This window comes from Mauremys reevesii, linkage group 2 (genome assembly GCF_016161935.1).
Source record: "Mauremys reevesii isolate NIE-2019 linkage group 2, ASM1616193v1, whole genome shotgun sequence".
Classification (NCBI taxonomy): domain Eukaryota; kingdom Metazoa; phylum Chordata; order Testudines; family Geoemydidae; genus Mauremys; species Mauremys reevesii.
Window position 1 is genome coordinate 13,339,527 of NC_052624.1, and position 23,556 is coordinate 13,363,082.

General features: G+C 45.4%; 2 protein-coding genes across 3 annotated transcripts; one reads left to right on the forward strand and one right to left on the reverse strand.

Moving 5' to 3' along the window:
* Positions 1-447: 447 nt before the first annotated feature.
* LOC120399646 (ATP synthase subunit beta, mitochondrial) lies at positions 448-1,679 on the reverse strand. Its single transcript, XM_039528095.1, has one exon. It carries the CDS (start codon positions 1,677-1,679, stop codon positions 576-578), a length of 1,104 nt encoding a protein of 367 aa, XP_039384029.1. The 3' UTR covers positions 448-575.
* A 3,915-nt stretch (positions 1,680-5,594) lies between these two features.
* CSRNP1 (cysteine and serine rich nuclear protein 1) lies at positions 5,595-23,457 on the forward strand. 2 transcript variants are annotated; one of them, XM_039528096.1, is made up of 5 exons: positions 5,595-5,943; positions 15,278-15,476; positions 18,257-18,516; positions 19,663-19,959; positions 21,658-22,668. In XM_039528096.1, exons 2-5 carry the CDS (start codon positions 15,302-15,304, stop codon positions 22,666-22,668), a joined length of 1,743 nt encoding a protein of 580 aa, XP_039384030.1. In that variant the 5' UTR covers positions 5,595-5,943; positions 15,278-15,301. The 2 variants fall into 2 exon arrangements, with proteins under 2 accessions (XP_039384030.1, XP_039384031.1); XM_039528097.1 differs by lacking the exon at positions 5,595-5,943 and having other exon boundaries at positions 15,302-15,476; positions 21,658-23,457.
* Positions 23,458-23,556: the final 99 nt, after the last annotated feature.

Genomic DNA, 23,556 nt, shown 5'->3' on the forward strand with positions numbered 1-23,556 from the left:
AACACATATTTCAAAATCCATGGGTCCTACCTATGCCCATCACAGCAGGTGGTATATCTCATCCAATGCACTAAAAGATATCACCTCACCCACCTTGTCAGGACAGGTTATAGATTCAGAGCAATCCAAGCCATGTGGTAGACTGGGCGCAAGCAAACAATATGCACTTTAATATGGCTGAATGTAAATGTATACATCTGGGACAAACACAGTAGGCCATATTTACAGGATGGGGGGCTCTATCCTGGGAAGCAGCAACTGAAAAACATTTGGGGGTCATGGTGGTTAATCAGCTAAACACAAGCTCCCAGTATGATGCTGTGGCCAAAAGAACTAATGCGATCCTGAGATGCATGAACAGGGGAATCTGGAGTAGGGGTAGAGAGGGTTATTATAGTCTATAAGTAACTACAGGGGGAACAAATATTTTTTTTTTTTTTTTTTTTTTTATGTTTTAGACGGATGTTTTATTGGAAACTTTAAATATACTCTGCAGACACGACACGACACCCAGCTGGGGCCCTGGGGAGCTGGGTGGGGATGCGGTGGGGGAGAGGCATGACGGAGCCAGTGGCTCATGAGTGCTCCTCGGCCAGCTTGTCCGCCTTCGCCACGGCCTCCTCGATGGGGCCCACCATGTAGAAGGCCTGTTCCGGCAGGTGGTCGTAGGCACCTGCCAGGATCTCCTGGAAGCCCTTGATGGTTTCCTTCAGAGGGACCAGCTTGCCCAGGTGGCCAGTGAAGACCTCGGCCACCTGGAAGGGCTGGGACAGGAAGCGCTGGATCTTGCGGGCGCGAGCCACTGTCAGCTTGTCCTCCTCCGACAGCTCATCCATCCCCAGGATGGCAATGATGTCCTGGAGGGATTTGTAGTCCTGTAGGATCTTCTGCACCCCCCGGGCCACGTCGTAGTGCTCCTGCCCCACGATGTTGGGGTCCATGATGCGGGAGGTGGAGTCCAGAGGGTCGACGGCAGGGTAGATGCCCAGCTCAGCAATGGCACGCGACAACACAGTCGTGGCGTCCAAATGGGCAAATGTGGTGGCAGGGGCAGGGTCGGTCAAGTCATCAGCTGGCACGTAGATCGCCTGCACGGAGGTGATGGAGCCCTTGCGGGTGGTGGTGATCCTCTCCTGCATGGTGCCCATGTCAGTCGCCAGGGTGGGCTGGTACCCCACGGCCGAGGGGATTCTGCCAAGCAGGGCGGAGACCTCAGAGCCAGCCTGCGTGAACCGGAAGATGTTGTCTATGAAGAGCAGCACGTCCTGGCCCTCCTGGTCCCTGAAGTACTCTGCCACTGTCAGCCCCGTCAGCGCGACTCTGGCCCGGGCGCCTGGGGGCTCGTTCATCTGCCCGTAAACCAGGGCGACCTTGGAGGTTGTGTCCTTCAGGTTGATGACCCCTGACTCGATCATTTCATGGTACAAGTCGTTCCCTTCGCGGGTTCGCTCCCCGACGCCGGCGAACACCGAGTAGCCACCGTGGGCTTTCGCCACGTTGTTGATCAGCTCCATGATCAGCACAGTCTTGCCCACGCCGGCGCCTCCGAACAGACCGATTTTGCCGCCCTTGGCGTATGGTGCCAGCAGGTCCACCACCTTGATGCCAGTGACCAGAATCTCTACTGCTATGATAATCAATTCCACCCCTTGCCCCATAACACATATTTCAAAATCCATGGGTCCTACCTATGCCCATCACAGCAGGTGGTATATCTCATCCAATGCACTAAAAGATATCACCTCACCCACCTTGTCAGGACAGGTTATAGATTCAGAGCAATCCAAGCCACGTGGTAGACTGGGCGCAAGCAAACAATATGCACTTTAATATGGCTGAGTGTAAATGTATACATCTGGGACAAACACAGTAGGCCATATTTACAGGATGGGGGGCTCTATCCTGGGAAGCAGCAACTGAAAAACATTTGGGGGTCATGGTGGTTAATCAGCTAAACACAAGCTCCCAGTATGATGCTTTGGCCAAAAGAACTAATGCGATCCTGAGATGCATGAACAGGGGAATCTGGAGTAGGGGTAGAGAGGGTTATTATAGTCTATAAGTAACTACAGGGGGAACAAATATTTAATAATGTGCTCTCTAGGAGAGAAAGGTATAACATGATCCAATGGCTGGAAGTGGAAACTAGACAAATTCATTTGAAGAAGTGGGTTTTTTTTACCCACAAAAGCTTAAACCCAAATAAATGTGTTAGTCTTTAAGGTGCCACCGGACTCCTTGTTGTTTTTGTAGACAAATTCAGACTGGAGACAAGGTGTACATTTATAGCAGTGAGAGTAAATAACCATTGGAACAGTTTACCAAGGGCTGTGGTTGATTCTTCATCACTGACAATTTTTAAACCAAGATTAGGTGGGTTTTCTAGAAGATCTGCTCTAGGAATTATTTTGGGAAAGTTCTCCGGCCTGTGTTATGCAGGAGGTCAGACTAGATCAGTGATTCTCAAACGTCATTGCACCGCGACCCCCTTCTGACAACAAAAATGACTACATGACCCCAGGAGGTGGGGGAAAGCTTGAGCTCAAACCCCACCGCAGATGAAAGCCCAAGCCCAAGGGCTTCAGCCCCGGGCTGGGGGCCTGTAACCTGAGCCTTGCTGCACAGAGCTGAAGCCCGAGCCCCATTCCCCTGAGCTGAAGCCTTTGGGCTTCAGCCCCGAGCGGGGCGGTTCGGGCTTCAGCTTCACCCTCGGCCAGCAGGACTTGGACTTTGGCCCCAAACCCCAGCAAGTCTAAACACTAGCCCTGGAATTAAAACCAGGTCCTGACCCACTTTGGGGTCCTGACCCACAGTTTGAGAACGGCTGGACTAGATGATCACAACGGTCCCTTCTGAACTCAGAAGCTATAAATATTGCCTTTATGACATTTGTGCCCTCTAAATGCTATACAAGCCGTTCACTAACCCTCATTAGACTTCAGTGAGGTAGGTAACTTGTCATCTTCATTTTACAGACAGCAGCTCAGGGCATGGAGAGAACTGAGGAACAGAAAGCAAGGTCTAGGTTTTCTGAAGTAGACTTTGATTTTGAGTGCCTCCATGTTCGGGTCTCCAACCTGATTTTCAAAGTCAATGGAACTGCAGGTTCTCAGCACTTCTGAAAAATCAAGGATATCAGGGTAGGCATCCAAAATTAGTGGACATTTTTGGAAATGTTTACCTTACTTATTTGCCCAAGATTACATAGTGAGCAGAGCTGGGATCAGGATACTGGACGTCCTGGATTCCAGCTCTGGATCCAATGGATGTGCTGAGCTGTGCGGCTCAAGGTAACAGAATGCAGAAATATTAACTTCTAAATCTGACCTGGGACCGGAGCCGATGAGTGTCAATCACACCTCTTGGCTCTTTAATTGACTATGTGAATTGAAATGGTTGCGGTCATCAACATTGGACTAGGCCAGATCAGATACTTTCCCCAGATGACTGACATTTTAACTCCAAAATTAAGATTTCATTTTGAAAATAATTAAGCACAACATTTTCAAAACAGTCTAGTCTAGAAGGCTATACAGCTTTGAAGTTCTCAGTGCAATTCTCCACTCTATACGGTTGTAAAGAAAACCTTCAAAGTCAAAAGCCACCATATACATAATGCCTTGATGTGTTTACATCTGAAACAATAGCTCTGGGGAGAGGTGTGAACTTCCCCATTCACAGCAAAGGCAGCTTCTCAACACTGAGTATTTCACAGATGATTCTTGCATGCAAGAAAGCTGGATAATCAAATTAAGATGTGCTCTAGTGAGACTCTTGTCCATCTCATTTAGAGAGAACAGGTGGATACAGTGTTGAATTAAGGCAGAAACAATAGTTTTGGGGATGCAGCCCCTGGGCTGGGAAGGGGGGGGCACAGAGAACCACACAGTTTAGATCCCAAGATAAGTCAGCAAGACCTCCGCCCGATAGCACTGGGGTCCACCATGGGACTGCAGAACCAGGACTGCTATGAGTACTTGGTCTTGTTTCAACTGGAGTAGACACAGGCCAAGACTGCCATTGGGTATCCCAGTAAATGGATCTGGTGCTAACTAGCAATTTTCCTTCATGGTCCTGTCTACTGAGAGGAGTGAACTATTCTAACCTCAGAAGGTGGGTTAAGTGTTGGGCATAATGGCAAAGCTGAGCAATGCTGGAGGGCAAGTTTGCCCAGCCAGTCCTCATATCTGATCTATTGATAAACAGATGTTACTTGGGGGTCTCTATCCCATCGAAGGGCCCCAACAAGAGCAGGTACTCATAGCAGCGTCAATCTGGCAATACGCATTAATACAAAATTCACTATTAAAAATCCGAAGCCCCCGAAACTCTCAGGTTATCTCTGGTAATTGCATTCCTAACCTCAGCTTGCACTATAAATTTAAATGCTACCCCACAAAGGTAGGCTGGCATAGGCAAATGTCTCTCCACTCCAGCCCACATGATTTTTATCAGGGTCATTTCTCTTTGAAGTGGAACCATCCCCTTTGTTCATTTGTCTTTAGGAATCCTCTAAATAATGCATCTCAAGCAGAAAGCACCTTCACAAAAAAGGTGATACCCCTCCCCCTTCTTTATTATACAAGGAAACCCCAATGTGTCATCCTCTAACAAACCTTCCTATAGCTCAGTGGTATTTAAAAGCAATGAACATCCTGGCACCAAAGGTTCAATTCTGGACTGCTTAATATAAGCTCTTCATAAAGGGAACTACATATGGCATGGGGGGGAGGTTCAGAAGAGGCCTTCAAAACCAATGTCCCAGTTGTGCCACGAGGACAGTAAAGATTCCAGTGCATGCTCTATAAGCAGTGCTGTTTCTCTTGCCTATGCGTCCTTGGCTAAAGATGCCCTCCTTCCTTTTATCTACCAGTTGTCTGCTGCTTTCCACCCCTCAAGTGGCTGCCTTTCATAGATATTGTACATCTATTGCTTGTAAAATATCATATAGCACCTTTTGCCTGTGGCGCCCAAATAGGGTGACCAGATAGTAAGTGTGAAAAACCGTGATGGGGTGGAGGGAGTGGGGGGTAATAGGCGCCTATATAAGAAAAATCCCCGACTATCGGGACTGTCACTATAAAATCGGGACCTCTGGTCACGCTACACCCAAAGCACTCTGTAATACTGGTCTCGTTGATGTAACACTTGGCATTTTTCAGCCACATAGATCTTGGAACCCTTTATTACAAAGCTGGGCAGGTATAATTGTCCTCCCCATGACAGATTGGGAAACTGAGGCACGGAGCCGACATCAACTGCCCAGGGTCAAAGGACCAACAGAGAAGGGAACCTAGCATCAGGATATCCAATTCTCCACATATGGGCAAACCAAGGCTCTGTTAGGTGACATGACGTCAAAGGTCACTCAGTTAATCACGAAGGGCATCTGAGCTAGAACCCAGGAGTCCTGAGTCTGACGCCCTCCCCCCCCCGATTGTTGTTAGGTGTGTACCATGTTGTCCCCCTGAACACAGGAGCCCTTGATGTCAGTCGGGGCCTCTCCCAGCAGCCAGACACTGACTCATTCTCTCCCCTTTCCCTGCTCCTTGTAATTTCTCTCCTGGAGGGGAGGCAGGACTCGCTCTGCTCCCGGGCTGCGCCGAGGGAGGGGGCAGGAAGCGGAGTGTGGGCTGGAGGCAGGCAGGGCTCTGGCTCCGGCTCCCTTGTCACCGCCTGCGTCAGCGCCCAGGAGTTTTCCACTGACGAAAAAGGGCAGCGCTGCTGCGCCCGGAGGAGGAGGGAGGCGCAGAGCCGAGCCAGGCGCAGCCAGTCCTTCCGCAGCTCCAGACACAGCAGCAGCCGCTCGTCTAGACGATGCGAGGCTGAGCGAAGGCTCCGTCCTGCGAGCTGCGGAGCCCGGAGCCGATCCGCCGGGGCTGCTGGCGCCTGCTCGGCGCCCCTCCGTCTCCATCGCTCGCCGCCCCCGGAACCCAGGCGCAGGTAGGTGTCTCCGGCTGCTGCTCTCTCGGGGGGCCGGTGCCTGGCCCCGGAGGGGCTGGGGGGTCGGGGTGACTTTGCGGAGGGGGAAGGTCTCCGGGGCTCGGGCTGGCTCCAGCGCAGCTGCAGTTCTTGGGGAGAGGAAAGGGGGGCAGCAGAGGCGCCGGAGCGGGAGGGGGGCACCCAGGGCTAGAGGGGGCGGCGCGGGAGGAGCCGGGGAGGGGGGCGCAGCCGAGACGCCCCGGACTGGAGGGGGCGGGGAGCTGGGGAGGGGGGCGCAGCCGAGACGCCCCGGACTGGAGGGGGCGGGGAGCTGAGGAGGGGGGCGCAGCCGAGACGCCCCGGACTGGAGGGCGGGGGCGCAGCCGAGGCTGGGAGGAGGTTCAGCCGAGACGCCCCGGACTGGCGGGGGCGTGGAGCTGGGGAGGGGGGCGCAGCCGAGACGCCCCGGACTGGAGGGGGGGGGGAGCTGAGGAGGGGGCGCAGCCGATACACCCCGGACTGGAGGGGGCGGGGAACTGAGGAGGGGGCGCAGCCGATACACCCCGGACTGGAGGGGGCGGGGAACTGAGGAGGGGGCGCAGCCGATACACCCCGGACTGGAGGGGCGGGAGCTGGGGAGGGGCGCAGCCGAGGGGCGCAGCCGAGGCGCCCCGGACTGGAGGGGCGGGGGCGCAGCCGCGGCGCCCCGGACTGGAGGGGCGGGGGGCGCAGATAGCCTGCGGGGGCAAGCACCCGAGAGCGGAGTGGGGGCGCCCCAGGAGCTGGGCGCACGGCGGGGGGAGCTGAGTCGCGGGACGGGGGCGCTGCCGAGACGCGGGACCTGGCAGCCGGGAGGAGGGGGCGCAAAGCGGACGCCGGCTCGGGACCTCGCATGGGAAAGGGGGGGGGGGCACAGGCCAGTGTCGGGGGCTGGCGTGGGGGCGGCAGAGGAAATGCCTTGGGGGGTAGCGCCCCCTTGCAGTCGGGGTGGGGAGCACAGTGCGAGATGGCGGCGGGGGACTGGTGCAGCCGGGGTGGGGGGTGTCATGGGTCCCGGCGTTACCGGCTGGGACGGGGGGGTCCCGGCCCTTGCTCCCCATACGAGACTGCGGAGCGCGCTGCCTGCCCCATAATCCGAGCCCCTGATTGTACAAGGCGCTGGTGTCCCCAGGGCCGTGGTCAGTAACATTTAGCTGGCAAAAGTTGTTCCTCCAGCTGCTGAGTCTCGCTCACAGCGGCTGCATTGAGAACCGGCCCGTCCCCTCCCCATGTCCTGGAGTGATGGGCACAAAATCAGTTCAAAAGAAGTTAATTAAGGAACCCAGGTCCCCCCCGCCCCCCAGCCCGAAGAGATAATGATCTCTGGCTCCATGCTGGGCTATCTCCTCTGAAGGGAATGCACATTCCCTCTGGGCAAATTAACAAGGCAGGGGATTTCTTTTGCTTTTAAGGAATTTGATGCCTGCTTTTCTCTTCCTTCCGTGGTCCCAGGCGTGCAGGGAAGACACTAACATTGTTTCATCCACTGAGGAAATGAAACTGAAGCTTTTCCATTCTGCCATATAGACTGCTGCATAAGATCCCTTCCCAGTAGGCAAGCTAGTGGAGATGCCTTTGGATGTAGTTTTCTGCCCATGACTCACGATTAAAATCAGGTTCTTTTCTAGATGCCCAGGTGGTGTCTGAAATAGCTTCAGTATTCGTACACCAGTGGCAACAGGAGAAAAACAACCAGGGCATTTATTATATGGCATTCCTTAAGGATATATTAATGCTGCTCATGCATCAAAACTGGTTTCATACTATAAATGTAAATGCAGAGAATAACTTTTTATTTTGGTGGTGACACTCAGTTTTGCCTTGAGAAAAAGAGCCTAATGCTCTCCATGTTTAAAGGCTGCAGTTTGAATTTTCTGTTGATATTTGAAGAAATGGGGACACTTGATAGTTATAACGCCCAAATTTGCAGAACTGACAGTATTTTTCCATTGCCACAGCAACACCTACTGGTTTAGAGACAAATTGATCAGCTGCATTGTCCTGCTGTCCAAACATCAGGCAGGAAGGTGCTTTTACCCCCACAGCCTGTGACTTTTTCTGTGAAATGTATGCAAATCAGTTTCATCTTCCCAGAGCAGTGGCTCTTGTCTTAATTTATTAAGTAAACAACCTGACTTTTCTTCAAGTTTACACCTGGATTAAAATGGTTAAGTTTCATGAATGTGTATTTTTTTTCCCCTCTAACCAAACAGGTTTTCTTTAGATTGTATGCCACACACACATTATACAATCTAGTCTTAGAAAAAGCTTGATATGCATGAAAACTTTTTTCTAAAGTAATGATGTCCTAGTAAAATGTCCCATTAAAAAAAAAATCGTTGGAATCAACAGAAAATGTTTGTAGCCATCTACAAATGTAAATGTGGAGTTATTTGTTGCATTGAACTAACGAGTCATCTAACTGGAGCTTTTGCTAAGCAATTTTAAGAGAAGCCATCAGGGTTGGGAGGTTTGTTTTAGGATCTGGTAGATGTGTGTTTCACTCTAATAGACCATACAGCTGCTGGCAAGCCTTTTAATAATTTAGTGCAGGAAAAGTGTGCACACATAGGAGAAAAGGTAATGTACAGTGTGTACCTACTCGAGGACAAATATGGAAACCTGTTGTGAATTATTCATAAGGGGTAATCAAATAGAGGATTTTCCTAGACAAAGTGCACACTGTATTTTCGTATTTATTATAGTAAGATCTCTGTCAAGGAGACCTGGAAATTTAATTTCTTAGCAGCCAAATCAGATAATCTCCTATGTATTTTGCTGTTTTTATTTACCTTTCCAGTTGTGAACAAGAGATAATGGCCTGGTGGGGAAAGTACAGGCTTGGCTTTTTGAAAAGTGTTAGAGAAAGTTCTTAAATGCTTCCTATGAAAAATATTTTGGCATAGGAATAAACTTGCACTATAAACTGATTCATGCTTTTATTCTGTGGCACTGACTAGTTCAGTTTTTGCTGTTGCATGGTAGGCAGAGTCTATTTTTACCCAGAGTAAGGTTATGAAACCATACCCAGCTGGGTTAAAATGATCTAGTTTGAACTGGAAAGCAAGGCTTGTGTTTCTTGGAATACTGTCTGTGAGGCTGGTTATCCCTTCTCACTCCATGCTTGAGCAGGAAACTGGGAGGAGACCTTTTTTCTTGCACTTTCCTTTCTAGGCTGCTTCTTTTTATGGTAGCTTCCTCAAAATGCCTACATCAAACCTGGTAATATTGTAAGGTGAGAGCGTGTAACAGCATGCTATGGAAACCACTCAGCTATCCAGAGAATTAAAATAGTTAAATGAATGGATGCTCAGTGAATCAATGCCAGGAGAGTACTGATTATTAAGTAATCTAGAAGCTTCAGTGAAAGCACCTCTGTTTTTAGATATCTGATATTCAGATGGTTAAATTAAAAGCTCTGCTCTACACCAATTTTTATTAATGCTAGATACCAAGGTCATCTGACCTGCAGTCAACAGAGGCATGTAAATGAGTGCCGCCTAGTCTAAAGAGAGACTAAAAATTGCACTGTCTTTCTCCAGACTTGCTCTGTGAGTGTATTCAGTGTCCTTCCCAACTAAAATACATGGTGGTGTTTTTAAACAAATATTTGCTCTTGTCAGACGTGCAGACCCACCATAGCCCTGGTGGACAGCGCTGGATTCTAATCTGACTCATGGATCAACAGAATTGCTAACTAATTTCCAGTTGCAGACTCTTTGTTGTTATTGATCCATGAGCCAGAAAGAACCCACCTAGACTTTCGGATTCCAGGTTGCTTGCAGAGCTGGCATCTTTTTACTTGTAAATGGAACAGATTTGATCTGAAAGTTACTGAAAAACAAATATTTAAGTCCATGACAATATTTTTACGAAGTTGCTTTTCAGAGTAGAGCTGCACTTTAAATTACTTTTGCACAAATCTTGAATTCCTTCATGCATTGGCTGCTCAGACATGAAACCAAACTTTAAAATGTCACTGCAGACTGATGTCCTTTCTGATGCTCTTTATTAGCATGGATGACCAGCCTGGTACTAGTGAATGCAGAACCTACAGCAACTGGATTAGTATTAGAAGTTTCTGTAGTTTGACTTGGTTGATTACCCTGCAACCATTCAATTATACAATTGCATACAACAGCTATGAAGTAAAAATGCAAATAGTTTATATTCTGCAGTAAAACGACCAGCAACTTGCATACACAAACATAATGTCTTGTGGGGTTAGTTATAAATAGACTAAAGGCACACTATTGTTTTTGGTTGCTTTTCCTCTGGTTGACCAAATAAATGCCAAATCTTCTTAAATCTAAATTACTTGAAATATTTACTGTTTACATGTCGTCCAAGAGTAGGATAGTTAAAACATTAATTCCTTGCATTCCAGTGTACTAGGGCTTTGCCTTGCAACTTGCTGAGAGCCAGAAATAGGATTTAGCCATTTCAATTCCCCTTCCCCTACTAGACATCCACCCCCCTCTGCCCTAAGTTTGATGTTCAAAAAAAAAAGAGAGAGGAATGCACATCTGAGCTAAATATTTGTTAGAAAGTATTCCCAAGATAGTGGGAGTTGCGGTGCTAGTGGAATTCCTGCGGGTTTCATCCATCGCATTATGTACTTGTTCAAAAAGCTGTTTTCAGTAAAATAGATGAGTAAGGAGCCTTAGCCAAGAACAGAATGTCTTTTTTGGCAACCAAAAGGAAGATGGGATTATTTTATTTCAGGTTATATAAAAAAAAGTGTATATGGTATTTGCAGACTTTGAGAGTGCAAGAATAGGACCCTTTTTCAAGCTGCTCTGTAGTTTTGGTGACTTATTCTTAAAACCATATTTATGTCCAATACAGACATTTTAATTGTGGAATTACTGCAATTAAAATATCCTCACTGGGTATAAATTGGCATTCAGGTTTTATTGGCTGATCATTCAACAGGCTAAGAGACATCAGAGTTTCAAGGCGGTGTTCAGATCCCTGGGCCGAATTCTGCTCTCACGGAAAAGTGATTGGCTTTACCTCAAATGTTTAACTCTATTCTGTAGGATTTTCTTTTTGGGTGGGTACAACCAGACACTGAGGATGCAGCTTCACTGTATCTGTATAGTTTGTGAAAAGGTTTTTAAAACTACCTGGGGAAATGTTCCATCTTAAAATCAAAAACAGAAAAGGGAAAAATGCTTTGGGTAAATGGGGGGGGGGAGGGCAGTTTCAGTAAAAGCTTTTCCCCATTGATCAAGAACTGTGTTTGCATGAACTCTATTTATGCATTGACAATGCAATCAAATATTTGAAATAACTTTGTCATGCTGTAGTGGGTTATTTTTTCTCTAAATGTTTAGCTCACTTCATTCTTATGAAGAGAAGTGATACATTTTTTCCTTCTTCCCACTCTTGGGGAAAATACCTTATGCATGGTGAGCACTTTTATACTGGACTTCATTGCATTAGGTAATCCTGGATTATAACCTACCTTGATCATGGTTTTGTGCTTCAGTCCAACAATCATTGAGGCCATCTGTTTATCTGTAACATGATTTGCTGTGTCTTTATAAACAGACCAGTGTATGTGCGTTATTCATGTGCTTCTCTGGTCAGTGTTGATTTTCACATTGATACTTTCCCACTTTATAATGAGCCCACTGTCAACAGCCATTTAGGCCAGCCAACTTTGAGTGTCATCTTGGAAGTGCATGTACAGGCCAATTAAACAAAATAAAAACAAAGGTAACTTGTAAGCAATCAGGTATGTTGTTATAGCCTTTGCTTTCAATATTTCTAATGTGCCACCTTTTTGCCTGCAAGTGAAACTGTTGTGGTCTTGGTTCTCTTTTATGCCCAGTGGTAGCCTATCAGTACCACCAAACTGCCAAATATCTCTCCTGAGGCACAGATTAGTGACTGAGCAATCAGGGAGATGGAAGAGAGGCCAGAATTTGGCTGTTGGTCAGGCTGGGTTGGAAGATGGTTGTGGCTGATTTCAGTGTAGGTGGTCTGTGAGCACAGATTTCAAAGGTAACACTCTTCCAAAGCAGTAGTTTACATTGTGTGTGCGGGGGCTTTGCTTTAAGTGAGCTTGACATGATCTGTGTTATTTCCCTATTTATTTATCTTTTTTGTAGTGCAACCTTGACTGTTCCACAAGTTTCCTGTGTTTGCTGCTTGACATCTGTCATAGTAGCCACTGGGCCGGCTCAGATGGCACAAGCAAAATGAGGGGTTACTTTCCTCCCTGTTTGCTTAAAATGTGGGATCCCTTGCAAATGATGTAGCTCAAAAGTCTGCATGTTGGGGTGGAAGGTGACTGTGACGTAAGGAGCAGCTGCCAGGCTGTATACACATGTATGCTTTACAAGTGAGCTGTCCACAAGCATAGAGGCATGAGAGAGTGAAGAGTGATTACTCCTTAACATGACTGGGGCTGCTTTAAATTACTTCCCCCTCCACCCCAGTGCTCTGAAATAGGAGGAGGGAAATCAAACAAACAATAGAGGAAGGAGTAGTCGAGTACTAGCTCAGTCACTCCTAATTTTCCAACGATATCATTGGAACAGACTTGTAAAACGGAGCGGAATAAAACCTCAGACTTCTGCACAGAGCTTGTTTCAACCCCCACACTGAGAAGATGGGTGGTGGTTGTTTTTTAAGCTACCGAGTTCGTGTTCATTTCGTAAAATGGGGGAGAAAGCACATAAGTACAGTGAGAATTTATACTAACAGCTGAGCTTCCCTGTGGTCACTGGGGAGTTCTTGCTGAATGGGATTGGTGAGCTCAATGGAAAGTAGCAAAGGGGTTAAGCCAGGTGTCAGGTAGTACATGTGGTGTTACTGATGGAAGATATCCAAATCCACCACCTCCCCATCTGTTTTGGATTAAGGCCAAAAAAACAACTGTGGCTAAACCACCTGCAATGTTAGTTCTGTCTCCTTGTCATGTTAGAGCTGTCAACAAAGGGTGTAAAAAGAGGCTGGGGAAACAGTTAGTTTTTCCCTAGTATGAAAATATTATATAAAAAAATGCTCTTTAGTGAACCCAACTTCAGATTAGAAAGTTGCATAGCCTAGTGCCTTTGAAGCCATGCTGTAGTAAATGATTAACTTTCTTATAACCAAAGGACCATTACAGCCGGCCATTTTTAACCTTTTAGAGACTATTGTCTTATGGAAAGCTGTTTGTCAACATAATTAATTAGTATTTGTATAGAGCTTTGAAGATGTAAAGAGCTATATAGATGCGCTAAGTATTCTTAGGCAATGCCATTGAAATGTTAAAATCCCCTCATGAAAAGGTTTTGAAATATGCATTTTTTTTTTGCTGTGTGCCCACACTTGGCAGGAGCTTTTAAAGAAGAATTAACAGACTAGACGTGCAAAGGAAAGAGGTAGTAATACAATTATGGTCACAAACACATGTGTGCTAATAGAAAAGTCTCACCTTGATTGGGGAGGAGAGTTTTTGGCAGTCAGGTATAACACTGGGCTTTGTAAGATTGCAAGCCTGTTTTTAATACATATCTGACACATCCTTGTGTTCTAAGTTAGCGTCGCGTTAAAGGATGCCTTTGGGGTTTTTTAGAATTAAGGATGTTAAATGGAACAATCCCGTGAGATCCCTGAATTCCATGCAGTTCAAGAAGTTCTGTGTAACTTGGTAATAAGCAGCTTGGTAACTGTTAGTGTCCGTGGCCAAGCTTCATTCACTAGATGTTTTCTAACGATTCTTAAACTGTGACTTTTTATATTTTAATTGTCGACCTTTTTTGTAAGGCATCTGGAAAAGAGAAAGGGGCCAGCATCCTTCTGCTTGTCTTGTTTCCCATGTCAGCTGTGTTTGGCTGTGTGGACTTTGGATCGAGTTCCATTCTTATCATTCAGCGACACTTTCTGATAATAGCTTCTTAGTTTCATAGGCTGCTAAAATTGCTTACTAAGAAGCAGCCGTTCTTGTGCCATGCCAAGTGACTGGAGCCCCACTGTATCATCCCTCCGTCAGTAAGAGTGGGTGATTCTCATAAACTGCACCTATTTCCTTGCCAAAGGAAGTTTCTGAACTCTAGCTCTGGGATGTCATGATTTGTAGCCTCACATGTTTGTTGCTGATAAATATACAAATGCACTGGTTTGAATCATAGTGAGTCATTCTTCCAGTAATAATCTTGTCGTGACGTCTGGTTACGTGCTCACCCACTTCAAACCTAAATAGACCAGTGGTGATTTCTATCAAAATAGAGAGGCATCCAGGTTGTTGTATGTAGGGTTTTATAGGGAGAAAAGGTCTTTGGTCCAAACAGAATTCTCCCCAAGAGTGTTCTGACTCAGTGCATTCTGAGCTGTAGAGTAAGTGATATGATTCAGTTAGTATATTGTATGCAAATTGTAGTGTCTTTTTGTTCTAGGAAATTCTTATTCCAAAGATGCTAGAGGATTAAATGTGAAGTTGTTTGGTGGGTTGAAAGTTGGAAAAGGAAATTTCTGGATTTCTAAATTTTGTTGAAGTACAGAATTACTTTGTTTTTAATTAGCTCTATTGCTTTTAATTGGTACTGTGTGTGATATATAACACAAAATAAACACATGGTTTAGTGAACAGTGGACTGAATCTGAAAGAAACAGAGGAAGGGTTGTTTCTTGCATTTGATATATTTGTATTTCAGTGCTTCATTTAATAAGCCCCCCGGGGGACTGAAGCAAGTAAATCATGGCAAGGGATTGTTCTCAACAAACTGGCTTTTTTTTTTGTAATTAGCAAGAAGCTAGAGCTGTAACTTCCTAGTAAGTGATTTGGCTTAGGAGTTAACATAAAAGATTTACTGTACAAAATGTAATACTTATTGTTTATTAACATTTCTGTTGATGGAATGAATGAGAGAGAGAGAGAGAGTGTGTGTGTGTGTGTGTGTGTTAACCTAGGGGAGAGGCTTGGATGTGTTCAAAAAACATAGCAATTTAAGCAGTAACCGTTCGGATCATGGTGGAAATCAGGGGACAGCTTTCATGGATGTAGGAACTGAAATCATGGTGGGCTCCACCACCTATCAAGGTTGTGAGGGAACAGCCCTGCAAATGTGAGGTAGCAAATATGTGACTTATAGGTAGGTGGCCTAAACATCTTCCCCTCTGATCTTTAGGTGCATAGGGGTAAATCTTAGCCACGTGCAGAGAGCTGGCACAGAAGCCACTGAAATGCCAGTGAAGCCCTCAAAATAAGGCTTAAGTGGTACTTGGTATTTGTGTTGGCTCCCTGCGCAGGAGCGAATTTCACCCCTTGTGAAGAACATCCATTGTCACCCATGCTTTATTTTTCTCCCTTATTTTTCAGTTATATGAAAAATACCGAATAACCATGAGTGGAGTATTGAAAAGGAAGTATGATGAACTGGAGGATGATGCCACCTACTGCTCCTCTTCCTCCTGCTCCCCTTTCTCCTCTTCTTCGGCCTCGTCCGGTTGGGAAACAGACGAAGAAAACTCCCGGGGAGACAGCAAGCCCAGCACTGCCTTACCCTCCAGTTTCACTCGTAAGTATCCCACGACGGTATATGTATTCTCATGGAGTCTACATATATGCAAAGACTTTGCAAACAGATTTTTAAAACATGGCACTATCACTGTGGATAGTTATTACAGTCACTCCCAAGATCTTGGCAGACACTGATTTATTCATTGTGAACTATGGAATGAGTCTATGAAGTCTAGTGCATATAATTTTATAAATATGGTCCATTTACTTAGCCTGCATTTTAAGGCTAGTTTTCTGCAACTGTTTACTCCTGTATTTTAGAACAATTAGGGCCTCTATGAATTTGCATAGAGGTCCTCATTTGCAAAGATAGGAGCCTGAAGTTAAGTACCTAAATCTACCTTCAAGTATCTAAATGGGCAACTAGGGGCCTAAATGTTAGTTGTAGGTGCCCATTTAAAAAAAAAAAAAAGCAGCGGACAAGTGATTAACCAATGGCTTACTTAGTTAATACAAACCACTTCAGAATGGTTTCGTAAGCAAACTGGAGAACTTGCCAAATAACGCGACACATCTGACACATTGCTGGTGCAGACAAATGCTAGTTTGTTTTCCTAGCAGCTACTACCAGTTTGGGTTGCTTTGGGGAAACACATAAGAACTTGCCTCACTTGTCATCCAAAAATTATAATGCGCATAATCTTCAGCTAAGGGAAATAGCTTTACCAAGTAAATTATACTTGAGCCCTGCGAATATCTTGCAGTTAAGGTCCACTTAGCAGACATACACAAACATGCGCTGGTCTGGAAAGGCATTAGAAGTCTTCTAATAATAAAGAGTCTCATTCTTTTTTGTCCTCTGGGTTTTGTGAAATAACAATGGACTTTCTGTATGCTCTGGCTTGATTAAAAAGTGTCAGGAATGAGAATATTTGGGGGGGGAGGGGAAGCAAAGTATAATTATATTAATTTTATTTTTTGTGGGTGGGGTGTTCTGGTAAAGAATAAATATTTTTAAATGGTTAAGCCAAGACTACACAATAATGCTGTACTGAGTGAGAAGATGTCATTAAAATGATGACAGTGACCAGTGTGAGAGCTTGAAAGCTTTGCTGATGTGTTTAGCAGAAGCTGCTAACATAGCTGCACCAGTGCTCCTTTAGACTAAACTAAGAAAAGTTTGTTTATCTGTTGGTAAATGAGGCTTACTGTTAAAAGTGGGCATGACTAACTCCAGTTCTGCATTTCTCTAAGCTTCAGGGGTACCTGATCCCACCCCACTTCTGCAAACACCCTTTGAGTTTATAGCTGGCCATTCCAATTCCATATACATAGTAGTTCTGGTCAGGGGAGGAAGGAGATGGTTCAGGCCTAGCTTTGGGATCCAGAGATCGGAGTTCAGATCAGTCTGCCAATGATTCCCTTTGCAAGATCAAGTCACTGGATCTTTTTGCAGCCTCAGTTTCCCATCTGTAAAATGGGGATAATTCTTCTGTCTTGTGTAGTTAGATTCCAAGCTCCTTCAGGACATTTACTGTTTTACTCAGTGTGTATACAGTGCCTAGCACAGTAGGGTTCGGTAAACTACCGATTTAAGCTAAACCAGTGTAAACAAGGGTTACCCCAGTTTAAGTGTGTCTGCACTAGGGCATTGTACCGGTATAGTTGGAAAGATGTAGAATAAATTCTGGCGCAACTTTTCATATACAGACAAGGCAAGTTTTTAAATTGCTGTTTTAGCTGAGAGGGTGAGATGGGAGGCCGTTGCCATTGCGAAGAGATGTCCCCCCAGTAACTGGAGACTTTCCGCTTGCCATGTGAGGTCTGTTTATATAATTGTCAATGGTTTGGGCTCTAAAATTTGATTATCTCTTTGCTGACTAGGACTTCATCCACCTTCTATGAGAATCTAGCAGAGATTGTGGAGAAACAAGCTAATTTAGTCTTTTGCTGCCTCTTCTTCCTAACATGTTCATATTGCAGGAAAAGTAGTTCCTTAAACCAATATTGCCACAATTTTGCGTTCCATTTTACATGTCCTGATAGGTGCAGGGCAACAGAGTGATTCTGGAATTACTCCTGTAGACTAGTAAATCCGATCTGTTATATATTTATATTCACGCTAGACGATGTAAAACAAGGTATCTCTGGAGAGATTATATTTTAAACTTTCTAAATACATAAAACATGCTATAGCAGTTTAAGGTAAACCACAGTGTTGTGTTGCCAATGTTTATATTGGGATCACCTGTATAAAGATTAACATCTTTGCAGCTGCTCTCAAATTAGTCTCCTGAGAATAAACTACAGATTCATAGTTCCTCCCAGTGGCTGCAAAAGGAAGTACCATAAAAGCAGCTGTTGGTAATTGTGTGCTCTCCCATATAAGCTCCAGTAAGCAAACTATTTGCGGGTTTGCAAAAGAGAATCTGAGGAGTAAATGCGAAGTACCCTAAAAGCTGTGATGCTAACAGCATATAGAGAGGACACTGAGGTGTTTAAAATCTCTCTCTCTCTCTCACTTACTTTTTATGCTCTGCTATACTTGAAGAAAATGTCAATGCCCTTGAGGAAATCAATGTGAGGAGGAGAAAAGCAGTTGCTTCTTAATGTTCTTTGCTAGCAGAAATATATTGGCTATGATTTCTTGCACCACCTTCACCTGCCTTGAAGTGTGTTTGCATATTGCACTTTAGGATCTGTCTGCTGAGATACTGGCCTAATACTAACTTGTTGATTTATGTAGTCGTACACTGTTTTGCAGCTGTTAACATTAATGTACATCTGTTCATAGGAGAGGAATGTCATGTGCCTTTTTTTTCATTTCTGTCTTTCTAGCTACATCCATCCTGAAGAAAACCAAGCGGTTAAAGAAGAACAATGTGGAGTTCGACCAGGTCACTGTGTTTTACTTTCCACGCTGCCAGGGGTTCACCAGCGTGCCTAGCCGGGGTGGCTGTACCCTGGGGATGATGAACAAGCACAGTTCGTCCAGGCAGTTTACACTGGCAGAATTTTCAAAGGAACAAGAGAATGTTCGGCGGGAGAAACTCAAGGAGCGGTTAAAAGAGGAGAAGCTGGAGGCATTGAAATGGAAGGTGAGTAATAACATGTGGCATCATTTATCATTAGCTGGTGCAAGTCCTTATTACTAAGGCAAAGATTTTGTCAAGGATATTTTTAGTAAAAGTCACGGATGGGTCACAGGCAATAATGAAAAATTTAGGGAAGCTGTGACCCGTCCCTGACTGTTCCTAAAAATATCCATGATAAAATGAGGAGCCTGAGCAGCTGCGGATGGGCTGGGAGCTCCAGGGTCCCCCTCCGCTGGGGGCTCCGAACTCGGAAGCTCTGGGGGGTCCCTCCTGCTCCTCCCCAAGCGGAGAGCTGTAGTGGTCTCCGGGCCACCTGGGGCTGTGAAGAGCAGCCGGCATCCCCCCTTTCACTCGTGGTGGCCGGGAGCTGTGGGAGGCCACCTGCCACCACTGGTAGCAGGGGACCCTGCAGCTCCCAGCCAGGGCTGGCTGAAGTCACAGAGGTCTTTGGAAGTCACAGAATTGGTGACCTCCGTGACTAAAATGCAGCCTTACTTATGATTAGTTTATGGCCACTTTACCATTAGGGGCCTCTCAGAGGTCTAAGTATCCGTTTTGACATATCCAGATTCTCTAGAAGCATGTGTTCAAGTGCAGATATGAGCAGCTCAGCTCTTCTGTTCTCCAAAAGTAAAGAAACTGAATTCCATTAATTTAATATAATTTATCAAGTCTTTAGAGGAGACTTTGTTCCTGTATGCTCAGTGGCTGTCTCACGTCTCCCTTGAGAAGAGTAAAGATTTGCCCTGGTGTCCTTGGCCAAAATGTTCCTCTTCCTACTTGAGCAGTTTACCAGGTGTCTGCCTCACCACCCAAGAAGCTGCTGCATTTCGGAAGCAGGACTAGACCTGTCCCCTCCCTCCCTTTAGTTTCTGCCCCTCTGGGTCTTAATGGTCACCAGTTTTAGGTCACTATTCTCTGATTCTTCCCACAGCCGTCTCTTCACCTCTACCCCAGGCACACGGCAGACACCCATTTTGGAAAGGCCATGGAGCAGTAATAGTGGGGGAGGGGAGGAGGGATGTATTTGTTGTTGTGGCTTAGTTCTAAGTGTGCGTTTGCTGGTACAGCGGCCTGTTGGCTAGGTTGAGATGCATTTCTTTAGTGTATGTGGTGCACTGACTCTGTGTTCCTGTTCTTTGGGCACAGCTGACTGTGAACGGCACAGCGGAGTCTGAGGAGGCCAGCCAGCTCACTACTGAGGACATATCCGACGATGACGTGGATGTGAGCAATGTGGAGCTGGAGGACGGCTTCTTCCTACAGCCCTACCCTGCCAAAAAGAGACGTGCTCTGCTCAAAACCATGGGGGTGAAGAAGATCGACAGAGAGGAGAAACGGGAGCTGCACAGCATCCGCCTGTCCCGTGAAGACTGCGGCTGTGACTGCCAGGAGTTCTGCGATCCAGAGACCTGCAGCTGTAGCTTAGCAGGCATTAAATGTCAGGTACGTGCCGCTCGCTATGCCACCCAGGCTGTGCGTCGTACCTTGCATCCATTAGGGACATATGTGAGCGAGGCTGGGACTGAGACGAGGCTGAAACTTAATATCAGAAGGGTCCTTGCACAGATTGGAACTATGTACACGGCCAGGCTTTTTGGCAGCATCTGCAGACTTGACGCAAGCAGAAGGAAAAGCAGGTTTGCTAGCAAGGAGCAAGCGCAGTATAGATTAGGTTCTCCTGCTTGCAAAGCCAGGTTGTAAAATGCACTAATTCTAACTTGCATTTAAAAAATGGTAACTGTCAAAGGAACCCTGTTGAAATTGACAGGCTGAGCTCTGGCTACCTGCCTTAAAAATGGTATCTGTGTACATATCTTTGTGACTATTTCTGAGCATAGAAAACTAGGCCCTTCTTACGCCTCTCAAGAGCATAAGATAAAATGAGGGTAACAGTATAGATAAAGTTCTAAGATCTCTGCTGGACAGCCCCCACCTTGGGATGCCCATTGGGTGCTGCATTTCTTTGCAGTCATGTGCATGTCCTGATGCCCTTCTATTCTGCATGTTTCTGCAAATCCACCACGTGTGGAAATCTGTACTCCCATACTGATCACTTAAAGCAGGAGTGATGCATATTTAATGTTCCACTGGCTTGCCAAAACCGAGCAGGCAGGTAGAGCAGAGGGCTGCATCAGAAGCACATGCCCATAAACTTAAACAACGCGTTTGGGTCTCATGTTAGGGCTCGATCGTGTCCCTTTTGGATTTCCTGGCTTTTCTTAGTTTATATCCCAGTGCTGAAGTGAGGTCAAGCCGGGCTGACAGTCTACAGCATGTGATGTCATGCGTAGCTTCACCCAATCTTCAGAGTCCTCCTCCATTTTTAAAACACTCCCACCCCCAAGAAATGAGTTGGGCGTGCCAACTGCAAGTTTCTGCCTGTAGGTAACTTCAGACTGACTTGGCCTGTATCACCTCTCGGTGTAATTCCGTTTAGGAATTTGTGTTCAGTTTTTCCTTGGAGCTGCTTGCCTCTTGAAATACGTTCTGCGAGATGCATTCCATGGATTTTGAAATGTTAATTCATTATATGTCATGGCTGTGGGGATAGAAGTGTGTGGAAAGTGTGCAACCTACTGTACAGTGCGTTTTACACATCCCCCTCTAGTGGCTGGTCCTCAGAGGGTGAATCGACCGCAGGTGCCAGTTACGGCAATTACTTGTTTACTTCAGATGGTAGAAGCTCTGCTTATTACCAGCTTGGGTCCTGGGATCAGTCCCCAGTGACTATCCCGATAGCTCTTGTTACATGTGCCTATGATATAATCAATACATAGCTATTTATATTATTTGTCCAACATTTTCCACACACACTTCCTTTGAAAGGGTATATGCTTTACCCATTAGATCTTTTCAGCTCCTTTGGTCTTAAGTTGTACTGAGACCTATCCTTCTAAAGAGTGTTTGTTTTTACCTGCTACCTGGTATGCCCTGTTATGAAGATGGTTTCTCAGAATCACTGAATAGAGGCTGTTTCTGCTACATAGATCTTGCTATGCTGTAGTTTAGGGGTTTCCTCATAGTTTTCAGTCACTTTCTTTCACATTATGCTGGGGTTTTACGGGCCCTGTGCCTTATAGCACCTAGGCAGAGGTAGAATCTCCCAGGTCTAACACTGTTGTCTTCTTTGCTTCCTGGCAGATGGATCACACTTCGTTCCCTTGTGGCTGCACAAAAGATGGCTGTGGAAATACAGAAGGGAGAATAGAATTCAACCAGGCTAGAGTGCAAACTCACTTTATCCACACCATCATGAAACTGGAACTGGAAAAGAACCAGCAGAGCAGCGAAAGGAATGTAGAACCCGAATCATCATTCCGGGACAGGCTCCATCAGTTTGGCTGTTCGGCAGGGAAAAACGTGTTTGAGGAAAGAGCTGTCCCGCTGACCCCAGCCTTTCAGTTCAACATGGACCTGGAGACTGTTGGGGAGAATAGCTGTAGTAGTGATATGACAGACTCTTCGATTTCATCCATTCAGAGCGAGGATTCAGAGGAACAGTACGAGAGTGTCCCGTCAGATAAGTCTCAGTCTGATATTGATGACGACGGCCTGGCAAGAATACTCCACTTCAATGATTCCGACATCGAAGACAACAGTAATAATTGCCAAGACAACTTGAGCTGTTTCCATCCAGCTGACTTCTTTAGTGCTAACATTGAAGACCAGTGTGGTACAACTGCTGAAAAACTCAGCACTGGAAAGTACTCTGGCCATTTGTCAAACATCTCCGAATGCCTGGATGAAAATGCCAATCAGGATGCTGGTTGTTTTCTAGACGAAACTGCTGATACACACTGTGATGGGCTTTCTTGCTGCATGTCATCCTCTGCAGAGCAGTGCTCAAAGAGCTACACAGATCTCAGTCTTTCCTCTGACTCCTTGGATCTTTTTCAGTCATTTTCCGACTACAACTTGGGACCTCTTTATAACTCGTTAAAGGAATATGAGAACCTTGATAACTTTTCAGCATTGCAGTTTCAATTGCCTAATTTTCCTGGCTTTCCCCAGGCAGGAGACCAGAGCACCTGTTTCCTGGAGTCTCTAATTGGCTTGTCTGAATCTGTCCCAGAAACCCCAGTCCCTTTCACAGACAATCAGCTTTTAGAAGATGCCATTAAGTCATCACTAATGGAAACAGTGAAAGTTTAAAAAAAGAAGGAAAACTGAAATTAAAACTGAAGTACTGAGCAAACTTTCACTGAAGGAGAAAATACTACAAAAAGCTTTCTAAGCAGACAAATTATTTTTTGTCTTTATAGAACATGGACACTTTGAAATACTGCAGCTACAATCAGTTCCCTTGCTGTTTGTGCAAAATTTATAAACTTTCATAATTTGGAAAAAATAGAAGACTTTCAAGTACGAATTTACCTGTGTTTTGTATAAAAAGACCTATTAAGAAATACTCCTTGTTAACATTGCCAGTCATACACAACAGCCCCTTCTAGAAACTATTCAGTGTTGCAGAAACTTTTTAAAACAACTTTTGAATCCATATTTATTGTGAAAAATGATTTGCATAAGAGTGAGCCTGCCATGCTCTTACGTTTAAATCTGAAGAAGTTTACAGAAAAGATCCATACACTAGATCCATAATCATTTTCACCTATTTATTGCAAATTCCAGAATTTAAATAGCCACCGAAGCTTGAACTAGCATGAAACCTTATTTAAATTGGTAATACCTCAGATGTATTATGTGTACAATCATATTTTTTACATAATATATCTGTATTTATTTATTTTTTACCTTTTAATACATGAATAGCACTGTGGTTTATTAATGACCTGGAAGTGCAATAAAAGTCTTTAGCAGCACAGATCCTAAAGACGACAACACTGTTTTTTAAAAGAGGCGGAAAGGTATTAACTTTAGAGATGATCAGATACCTTTTCTGTCTTTGCATAACATTTCTAAAAGAGCCTAAGCCAGGTGAAGTTGGGGGAGGGGGGGGGGTTGGGGTTGGGGTTTTTTCATAATTAAAAGCATCCTCTTGGTAGCTAAAAATCCTTTCATGGATGGAATTATACAATGTTG

What these genes read in the sequence shown, in the direction of transcription:
- LOC120399646 (XM_039528095.1), bottom strand. Translation starts at nt 1,679, where the DNA reads ATGGATTTTGAAATATGTGTTATGGGGCAAGGGGTGGAATTGATTATC.
- CSRNP1 (XM_039528096.1), top strand. Translation starts at nt 15,302, where the DNA reads ATGAGTGGAGTATTGAAAAGGAAGTATGATGAACTGGAGGATGATGCC. An exon ending in CTTACCCTCCAGTTTCACTC is followed by an intron (nt 15,477 to 18,256) that starts GTAAGTATCCCA and finishes CTGTCTTTCTAG; the next exon opens with CTACATCCATCCTGAAGAAA. An exon ending in TGGAGGCATTGAAATGGAAG is followed by an intron (nt 18,517 to 19,662) that starts GTGAGTAATAAC and finishes CTTTGGGCACAG; the next exon opens with CTGACTGTGAACGGCACAGC.